At 40.4% G+C, this 11,151-nt stretch overlaps 1 protein-coding gene across 2 annotated transcripts in view; it reads left to right on the plus strand.

The window, feature by feature from the left end:
• Positions 1-11,151, plus strand: part of MYOCD (myocardin) — an 83,242-nt gene that overhangs the window by 49,537 nt on the left and 22,554 nt on the right. For both annotated transcript variants that reach the window (XM_006908391.1, XM_006908392.1), the window contains exon 6: positions 10,458-10,633. In XM_006908391.1, the coding sequence (XP_006908453.1) occupies positions 10,458-10,633 (176 nt within the window). The remainder of the gene's footprint in view (positions 1-10,457; positions 10,634-11,151) is intronic.

Raw genomic sequence — 11,151 nt, forward strand, 5'->3', positions numbered from 1 at the left:
ATAGTACATAGTAGGAAATTATTATTGTTACACTGCCAGTGCTTCAAAAGCAGTATTATATTGTTATATTATCATGTCTGATGCTATGTTATGTTAATGATAAGATTTATTTTTGTCTTCTTTTTATCATAAATAGGGATTTCTCGAGTCATTTACTTCTACATATGACATTAGCTTTTGCTATATAAGTAGATATCATAAGGAAATATTTTTCTATCCTGTTCCACTAAGAGTAGTTTGTAAGATGAATGCTGTTTTTAAAATGCTTTCCACATGCATGAAAAGATAATCACATGAATTTTTTTTGACCTAGTAATGTGGCATTGTTGTCTTTCCTAATCACCTTGCATTTATGAAAAAAATCTTACATAGATTTTTTTCTAAAAATTGTTAATATTTTATTTGAGATTGTGCATCTCTGTTGATTAATTGGAATAATGGTAGCTTCTAAATATACCACAAAATTTCAACAGCTTAACGTAGAAGTGTATCTTATGATTTACCCTCTTCTTCACTCTCTCCCACCATGGAGAGGGTTTTTCTCAATGGCAAACCTTTCAAGTACAACAGATTCCTTCAGTCTTACTGCTCCACCATCCCCTAGATTGGGAGTGGCAAACATTTTCTTAAAAGATTAGATACTAAGGAAGCTAAGCTATCTAAGTTGTCTGTCACAACTACTCAGCTGTCATAGCACAAAAGAAGCCATAGTCAATAAGTAAAAATATGAGTATAGCTGTGTTCTAATAAAATTTTATTTACAAAAACAGACAACAGGTTCACAGACCATAATTTGCCAACCTGTGTCCTAGAGCCCCATTATCCTCTGAAGTGAAGGAGAAAGAAAGAGTGAAAAGGCCTACATATATATTTAAAAGGCCTGGAACTGAACACATCACTTCCATTCACATTCCATTGGGAATATAGTACACATGGCTAGAAAAGTTATTTCCTGGCTGAACAGTGATTTTCCAGCAATCTTGCTATACTATGGAAGGGAGAACATAAATTTTGATAAATAGCTAGCCCTCTCTGCTACAATATTCATAAATAATATTGGTCTATGTTGTTGCTGTTTTGTATTTCTGAGGTTTAAATGTCAAGGCTATACATGCTTCACAAAATATGTTATAATTACCTTCTCATGTTTTTCCATGTTTAGAAAATATTTAAATATGATCACAGTGATCATTTGTTTGAAAATATTGCCTAATAGAATTTTAGGGGCTTAGTACTTTTCTTTAGAGTAGTTCTTTGATAGCTTTTCCTCAGTTTTGTCCATAGTTATTTGTGTATTCAAATTTTATCCTTCAGGTAATTCGTAGTTTACATTTTTCTAAAAATGTCTCCTCCACTAGAATATAAGCTCTCTTGGAATAGATTTTTATGTTTTGTTCACTGAGATATCCCAAGCACTTAGAATAGTATCTGACACAGAGAAAATACTCCATAAATGTTAAATGAAGAATAAATGGATGAAAGGTAATTTTATCAATTCCATCAGTTTACATTGTCAAACTCCCTAAAGTCTCCCAAGTCTATAGCTCTAGACCAATTCTTCCCTCTGGATCCTAGTTCGATAGAACTCATTGCTTACTCAATCCCTGACTTTGGAATTTCTGTAGGCCTTTCACATCCAAGAGTTGAAACAAGAATCTCTCCCAAATCTGCTCTTCCACTCACAGTCCCTATCTTGATAAATGGCCGCCATTTACCCTTCCATTGGCTTTCTGCTGCCTTTTATTAGTAGTATTAGCATTGATATTTTAAGTTATGATCCCTCTTATTAGGGTACCTAGTGTTAGCCAGAGGTACGTTTTGTGTGTGAAAAAAGTGGGGATTTTGCATTTAGAAAGATCCCTCTAGCTGCAGTGTGAAGTGAACTCAATAGAAGAAACATAGAGTTGAAGAGGTCTGTTAGGAGGCTGTTGGGCTTGTTTGATGAGAGTTGGTGAGAGCCTGAACAAGAGTCATGGCTGTGGGTGTGGAGAAAAGAGGATTTGAGAGGTGATCGATTGTGCATGATTAAATGATCAGTAGAATATATCAATTTGGGCAAAGGGAAGAGTGAAAAATGACACCTAAGTTTCTCTCTTGGGCAACTGGGTAAATGGCGGCCATTTATCAAGATAGGGACTGTGAGTGGAAGAGCAGATTTGGGAGAGATTCTTGTTTCAACTCTTGGATGTGAAAGGCCTACAGAAATTCCAAAGTCAGGGATTGAGTAAGCAATGAGTTCTATCGAACTAGGATCCAGAGGGAAGAATTGGTCTAGAGCTATAGACTTGGGAGACTTTAGGGAGTTTGACAATGTAAACTGATGGAATTGATAAAATTACCTTTCATCCATTTATTCTTCATTTAACATTTATGGAGTATTTTCTCTGTGTCAGATACTATTCTAAGTGCTTGGGATATCTCAGTGAACAAAACATAAAAATCTATTCCAAGAGAGCTTATATTCTAGTGGAGGAGACAGACAATAAACAGAAACAATAAACAATTATGTATCATAATAAAAGATAATAAATGCTATTTTAAAATAGAAGTAGTACAGGGTACAAAGAATCAAGAGTGACCGTGAGAGGATGGTTTTAGGGAAAGGAGGATGTATAAAAAGAGAAGAAGGCTAAAATGAGGTTCTCATGCAATAATATTTAAGATAGAAGCAGGGATTCTGTGAAGAATAAAGAGAAGGAATGGCTACAGAAAAAGGTGGAGGATATATATTGACCTAATTCAAGAAAAGTCCAGAAGTGGACACAGTAATAGAGAACTGAGCACCTGTCATCAACCCATGCATCAGCCTCTTTAGCAGTAATCTTTCAATGTGCATGAGTTTTTATGAGCAAGATAATGACATCATATGAAATGTCATAAAGACAGAGGGAGTTGCTAAGAGACCACCTGTAGAGACAGCACGCTGGGTAGCTCTTTTTATGGTGATGATAATCCAGCCCATCTTTCTGTCACTTCTTGTGATCAGATCATCTCCCCTTGGTGAAGTGGTGACTCAGGGTTGTGGTTTACTGTGTATCATTCTCTTGGCATCTGTGTATTTTCCCCCCTCTATCCACGTGCCTTCCCATATGTGTTTACATTTTCTAGCTCTCTCTGCAGCTGTGTTTCTATGTTTCTGCCAAGCTCTGAGCAGAATACTCGGACATTGTCTTGCTCCCTCCTGGTTTTATTAAAGATCAACTATTCTCCAACCTTAAAATAAAATAATTTAGAGCTTTTCCCAACACAGGGAAGGATGTTTTTGACAGAAAACCAGTTCCCGCTCTGAGATTTTCTCATTTCTGGATATAACCCCTCTTGCATTCAGATGAATGGCTACAGCAAGTCTTTTCCCCAAAACTTTCCTCTCCTTTAGGGTTCCAGCTATCAAACGTACTTTCAGCCTACAAGTTAATCCTCTGATTTTGGTAGATTTCAGATGAAGGAAACATAGGCTTGTGTGACTAGAAGGATACAATGTGGAGGAATCAGGAGCTTCCTGATTTGAGTTCCACAGGAGGTGCTTGGGCCTCCGTGGAGCTACCTCTCAGAGCATGCGCCTGACTCCCTATTTCTCCTTCATAAAAACCACGAGAAGCCACCCTCTGAGGCCAGGATGCTGAATACAACAAATATATTAGATGGGAGTGATGATCTACAAGAACAAAATTTATATACTGGAGTTCAGCATGGCTTTGTTCAGCTTATGCATGGGTCATTGTTACTTAGTGATCACTCAGTTTCGAATGTCCCCGGGGGCTTTCTGTAAACTCATTAATTCTCTCTGGTCATCTGAGTATTTTTCCATTGGACAGGAGCATCCCTTAGCTACCAAGGAAGCTGTTTCATTGTCCAGAGGCTTGGCTTCTGCTGGAGTAAAGCAGAACCCCAGCTGGCTTTCCCAACTCTTCAAACAGTGGAAGGGTACTGGTGTTCTGTTCATAGACAAGCACCTCCTCCTAAAGGACTTTAAGCTTGGATGGAGCCAGGCTTCCAACCTGAATGCCCAAGTCAGCTTTTCAGCTACTTTTAAAAAATCAAACTTATGGTTCAGAATATACAGCCTTATTATCAAAGATAAATGAGTTCTTTTTATCAGCACATCTTTTAACACAAAAAGCAACATTTCCGGCCCACCAGGGCTGGTCCAGAAGGACCTTTCACAACTGTCATGTACATTTCTAAAAGATCCTACACTAGTCTTTGCTCACCTATATATATTCCCCTAGGCTCAGGCTTCATAACAAAACAAAACAAAAAATATCATATTTACTAAGAATCCAGTGATTTTTCAGAGACTCTGGAAGTCTTAATACTCTTTTATCACTCACTTTTAAGGCAAATAAACAGTACTTATAGTCCTAAGCCAGATGATAGGGTCGTTTGCTTTGGCATAAAAAGAAAAGGTTTGCTTTGGTATAACTTTCTCATGGACAAAATCTATCCTTCTATAATGAGAAATAATTTCAAAGTGCCAGTGATCTTTGGGAGAAAGAAACACACTGAAGGATACATGAAAAATACTTTTCTAAGGAAAGTTCTGGGAAAGGGATGAGAAAAGAGAATCGGGAAGTGGCAGCTTTGGTGGGGTAGGAGTGGCAGAAAGGAAAGTTAGCTAGTGCTGAGAGAAGGCGATTGCCTGTTGTTGGCCTTTGCTGCCCACTGATGTGACCACAGGCATCACTGAGGGTGAGCAGGGCACACCCAAGTAGGGTCTACAGTTGGACAGAGGTTCCTAGAAACCTGAGAGGGAGCTGCGAAAGAGTAGGGACCTGTAGAGAGCAAATGAGAGACAGTGCTAAAGTATCTTTATGCACTTGATAATCTTCTTTGTCCCTAGAGAATTAGCCCCAAGAGCTGATACTGATCAAATGCTTATGCAGGTTACATAGTCCTAGGATCAGGATATATCTAGAGATTTAAGGCAAATTTTTGCCAGAAATCTGAAGAAAGAGAATCTTTGTTCCTCCAAACATTCACTGACACCCATTTCCATAATAAAGGTATCTGACCCCCTTCAAGAAACCACTGTCTTTGTTGGACAATACAATCCATCTTCCACAGATGACGGTATCTTCAGTGTAATGAAATATCTTTAGGCAAGAAACACATTTAAACTTTATCTACCTTTACATAATCACCTTCTCCCTTAAGAAATGGATTTGGCTTCAGTCTCTCCAAGGAGAATGTTAGGAGATGGTCTGTTCATGAATTAAAATAGCTCTCATGCAGTGCACTGCTCAAGCTTGCAAGCAGATAAGCAATCAAGGTCCATTTTCACATTCCATTTCATGGTTTCCAGCCTTTGGTGTAGCCTAGCAAAAAGGTAACTAGGACTCCAATTATCTCACTCTAATCTTGGAATTTTAAATGTTTGTGCAGAGGAAAGTACAACTGACTCATTCATCTAATCACTTCCAAGAGAGAGAGGGAAAGCTCAGAGTCACCAGGCCAAGATCCCCAAGAGGCCAGTGCCCAGAGCAAGCCCCAGGAGCATAGCTGGGGGATGATGTCAGGGCTTCCCAAAGTAGGTCCTTGTCATCACACCACCCGACGTGTCTACAGGGACAATAGCCAGCCCACAGCCCCAGAAAGCCTCACACTGGAGGAGATTGGAGCAGAGGCCCAGGGCCACAGCACAAAGCTGATAGACTTGGTTGTTCAAGAGGTAGCCAGATAAGCTGACCTTTGTCCCTCTCCACATGAGTCTAGCTTGAACCAGGAAGGAGAAGGAGTAATGTGCAGCCTTTCCTGTGACACTCCTCCTGTTCTGGGATAGGTCTGTCTCTGCTTTCCCAGGATGAACCACTCAGGACAAACCAGTTTTTCTGGCTCTGGATTTGTGCTGACCTTTGCAACCTCACCACAGGATAAACTGCTTCCTGGGTGGTCTTCTTTATTTTGATAATGGTAAACTTGAGACAAGCAGATACTCCTAACAAAAACAATGATAACAATAACAGCAGCTAGAAATTATTGAAAACTTGCACATCAGGGACTATGTAAATAACATAACATATGCAAACCCAATGGTTTACATATGTTGTGCTATATTAATCCTCAAAACCCTGAGAGGTAGCTATTGTTATTATTCCCATCTCATAGAGGGGGAAACTGGGGCTCCATGAGGCTAAATAACTTGCCAGCTGAAGTAGTAGAACCAAGAAACAAACAAAGTCTGTTTGACTCCAGAACCCAACTTCTTGCTGACCACACCAAACACCACATACATCGTCTCAAAAGGAAGCCATTGCCATGTGCTCTCAGGGCCCTCTCCGCTGCTACGTTTCTCTTCGTCAACAGGGACCGAGCTGAATGTGTAGCTGTGTGGGGACTCTCTGCCCTTTCATTCATCTTTTGCCCTAGCAACAGCAAAGTCAAACCACTTGTAGAGCTCAGAGAGTGGTGGTTTGGCAGGGGACCCATGGTGGGGTCTTTTGGCCTATACAGCCCCTACGTGGTCCTCAATGTATCTGTCGGCATATTCTGACCCAGCATGTTATGCTTTTTACATACCAGATGGGAGCCATATTTGGGGTCTTGGCTTTCAGGTGTAAACAACTACCCCATATGTGGTTACATGTGCTCATGATTTCTTCATTGATTTAACCAGAGGAACCTCTTTAAATGACTAATGTCACTTGATAAAGTAGATTCTTGGAAGCTGTGTCTCTCCAGGGACTGGCTCCCAAAACCATCCTCTCCCTTGACTGGGAGTTTCTTCCTCACCTTTCCCACCCAAACTCTGCTAACCACCACCTTGTCACTTCCTTTCCACTCTCCCCATTCTTGTGAAATGCCCCCTTTTTTTTCTCTTCTATCTACATCTGACCATCATTTCAGGCTCAATTTAATCCTGCCTCCTGCAGGATTCTCTTGCACAACTCCACACTGCTATCTCTTTCATCTAAAACTACCTGCAGCTTTCTCCAGACAGTCTAGTCCTTGACAGTTTTCCAGTTGTGTCCCATGGCAATACATAAATAATGGTTTATGGTTTTTCATCTCTTGCCATATTGTATCTGATTATGCTTCTGCTTCTCTCTATTCCTCTTAATGTAAAAAGGCTAAAGATGAACAAAATAATTGAGAATCTGTTGAGTGCTGGAGAAAATGGGGCTGATTACCAACTCCTTTATTCCAGACACTTGACTTCTAGACTTTTCCACTCATTCCAGTGCCTCGAGCTGAGGTCACCAGATGCCAAATGTTAAAGTACAAAGGACATGCTGATTTACTGGTGATGATAACAGAGCTTCCGCTATCCTTCCAAACCTTTTCTGAAATAAGTCCCAATAAAATCCCCACGATCACCCTTCCTAGAATTTCCTGCCTTCTTTGTTCTCACAATCAATATGTCACATTCAGCCCCTCAAATCACAAAAGTTCAAGGAAAAGATGTGGAATATGGAAATGTCCTTAGTACATGTGTGCAGAAAGAGGAGAGATGTTGGCCACTTGCTATGCTGCCTCCCTGCAACCAACCAGCAGGTCTTACAATGTTCCCTAAACAGCGTGTCTCCTGATGGCCTCCATGGAGGGTAATTGATTTCCCGTCCCCTCTGCTGGTGGCTCTTAGAGTACAAAGGCTGGGCCCACAGTTTTAACTTAGTCTCTGGGCGGATTGGATCTTGCAATGTCCTCAACACAGAGATGAGAAAACGTGCCCCCTACTCTGACCTGCTGGTCCATTATGAGGCTTAAAAAAACTTGATTTTTGTTATTGCTGCACTATTAAGTGAACTACTTTTATCATTTACTCCATTTGAAAAGTGGGATTGTTGGAGAATAAGGAGAGACACCATTCTCTCTTTTCCGCCCCCGGCCTTCTGGCAACATTTCTATCCACATGTTACACTACTTGGACAACTTTGCAATTTGGCTAACTCCCTCCAATTGGTACACATTTGAAAGGTGATACTCCGTTTAGGTGTAAGTGGAGATGGCAGGGGCAGAAGGGGAGGATCTTTGTCACCTCAAGAATCAGACCCCACAGAGAAGATCCATATCCATTTAAAGTGAAGAAGTGAGGAAGAAATATAAGATAATAAAAACGTCAGATGGGGGATCCTGTTGTGCAGAGAAGACCGCTGCCTCAGGGGGCTAGCACAGCCACACGCAGGGTTCCCTGAGAACAGAAATGGTGCTGCTCAGGGTGTGTGCCAAGTAGATCTCAATAAAATGCTGTGATTTCTGAGGTGGGGAAGGCTTGACACCTCCCACCCCTCCAACTCCCATGCCCACCTGGCCCTCAATAATACATGTAATCCTTTTAACAGGAACAAAGCTTTTAATTCCACAAACAGAAGTAGAACTTTAAATTTAAATGAAAATGCGATTTCTAAAATAAGGAAATTTATGGGTTAAGTTTACAATGGAAGCATATGCATGGAGGCAGCTGGAAGGATTTTCCTGAGACTATCTCAGGCAAATGATCCTTTTGAGAAAGGATTATATATATATTTTTCACACTGCATGAAAATGACAAATATGGGCTTATTTGCAGAGTGCAGAGTTTGCTGTGAGAAAAGGAAAAGGGTTGCTTATGAGCTAACTCTGGACTCTTAAAATACAGAGGAAGGTGTTTGAGACCAGAGTACTAACAGGGAAGCAGAGTAACCCCTGATCTCAAAGAAAAAGTTGGCATTTGTCAAATACCCAATGTTAGAAAATGAATAGGTTTCTGATACAAATATAAGTATAAATACTAGCATGTATTTAATTCAGGTAATACGTAAACAGATGTTTTATATTATTCTCTGTACTTGTCTAGCATTTCAAATTTTTATAGTTAAAAAAAGTGCACCTTAGAAAATAAAAGTTAAAAAATAAAAGTCCCAATTAATACAATGGAATACTGTGCAGCTGCTACCAAAAACTACTTTTTTAATTGAGGAAGGGCTCTATGTGCCCACATGGAAAGATCTCCGGGGAATATTGTAGAGTGAAAAAGAGCAAGTTTCAGAATAGTATATTCCACCCAGTTCTATCTGTATGAAATGCTTTTTAAATTCATGTGTATATGTCTTGCTGTATGTATAGAATTAAATCTAGAAGAGGAAATAAGTTATTAATGACAAGTGGGATTATTATGTATAGTTCATATGATATGAATTTTTATGATAAGTATATATAACTTTTATAATCATAGAAAATCAATAATGACTTTTATAAAGAATATTCAACACCCTGGAGCAGCAAAACCTTTCCAGGTTAGCAGGCTGCCTAGTGGGCCAGCAACTGGAGTTTCCACCTGTCCTTGTCTGGCCTCTTTCCTGATTTGACCCTTGGATGTCTGAGTGAGGGACCATGACAGATGCCAGCAGTGGCGGCGATGACAAGCCCCAAACCACATTTGTTCCATTACTTCCAGCTCCTCGTTGCCTTCCCAGTCTGCATGGTGAAAGCTCTGTCTTATCTGCACAGAGCAGGAGTCAAAAGTTCTTGTCAGTGTGATTGCAGAATACCGGGCTGGAAAACTTCCTGATAATACTTAAATTCCTTTAGAAGAGCTGTGCCCGGAATCAGGTCAGATGCACGATGTGGCCTCAGCACATTTTGTACTGTGCAGTTGGATAATAAACCAGATGAAATTTGGCAATTAAAAAACCATAAGGGACATATAAGGATGTTATTCTAGTCCCATCTGATCTGATAACCCCTCTCCTTGAGCTAAGGTATCTGTTCCCCTCCAAAGACCATGTAGGCTGCTGAGGAAGAATCTCTGAATGTGCAAGCTGGTAAAGATTTCCAAAATAGACACAAAGATATGAGGAATCAAGAGAAAATCCAATTAATACACAAATAAAGATCATGCTGATGTTTCTGAGACACATTTATGGCTTTTATAAACAAATATGCATTAGTTGAATGGGGCTTTGGGACACTCTGGTGACACTAGCTAATTCTGACATTGAGGAATTTAAACTTAGTAGCTGTCCTAGCTTATCCTTGTTAGCAAAGTTTGCTAAACATTTTGTGCAGTGTGCCCTGCTTTATACTTGGACATGATGCAAATGGCACACTGTCATCTCAATTATATCTCTCGTCGTAAAACCTAAGGGAGATGAGGCATTCTCTTAGTACTTTCTCCATTGGCCTCATTCTGCATCCAGTGACCCCTTTTCTTTCCTTCATCGTCCCTGATTTAGTTTCAGAAAGATATGGGTTCACATAGAAAATGTACTAGAATTAATAAACCTGAAAATAAATTTTAACATATGATGGTAAACCTTTTACATGTCACTCATTCTTTATCATCTCTATAAACACAAGTCTCCATAGGGACTAAATAGATGAGAAACCAAATAACTTAAGATATCCCTTCACTCTTACCTTGAATCGAAAATGGATCTAAGGAGCTAGTCTTAATAGGAATGACACATTGTAGCATTTCTGAAAAGCCCAGTTGTGTGTGCCAAAGCCACTGACCCAGTTCTTGGATTTCACTCCCTCAGGCAACCAGGTGAGTTTCTCTAAATCAGCGGATGCGTTTGCCTTCGAAGAGGACAGCAGCAGTGATGGGCTTTCTCCAGATCAGACTCGAAGCGAAGACCCCCAGGGCTCGGCAAGATCTCCCCCAGACACTAAAGCTACAGAGACCCCTTTGGCAGGTCCTCCAGGGACAATCCAGGTAAACAAACCACATCTCAGTCTGTTATCTCTTCATAGTCTTAAAAGCAACACTGTCACATACATGTAGAGACCCAGAGATGTCTCTTGACGGCACATCGCCTTATTGCTTTTTCTTACCCTATTGGGTCCAGGGTTCTGTGTGTAGTGGCAAAAACCTCCAGAAAACCCCAAAAGAGAATCCCAGGACTATACCCTTTGACTGACTTTTTAAGCATCTACTCATCCAAGTAGACACATTTTATCACCATTTTTACAGACAAAGTAAAAATAAAGCTCACTGAGATTTAGATGACCCAGATAGAATCTCCCAGATAGAATGTGCCAGAGCAGAACTGATTTCACAGCCCACAGTCTTTCCATGCACTGAGCAGTCACTATAGGGGGCTGGATTGCGGGGGTTGGAGGGAGCAGGAAGTGCTGATTGGCTACAAAGCAGGGAGGCCCAAGTTGGTTCTACCCTTAGCAGCTTTCTATCCACCCAACCACTGCAAGGTCTACTTCCAGCCCCAACCCAAG

Source organism: Pteropus alecto, unplaced genomic scaffold (genome assembly GCF_000325575.1).
Source record: "Pteropus alecto unplaced genomic scaffold, ASM32557v1 scaffold52, whole genome shotgun sequence".
NCBI classification, from domain to species: Eukaryota; Metazoa; Chordata; class Mammalia; order Chiroptera; family Pteropodidae; genus Pteropus; species Pteropus alecto.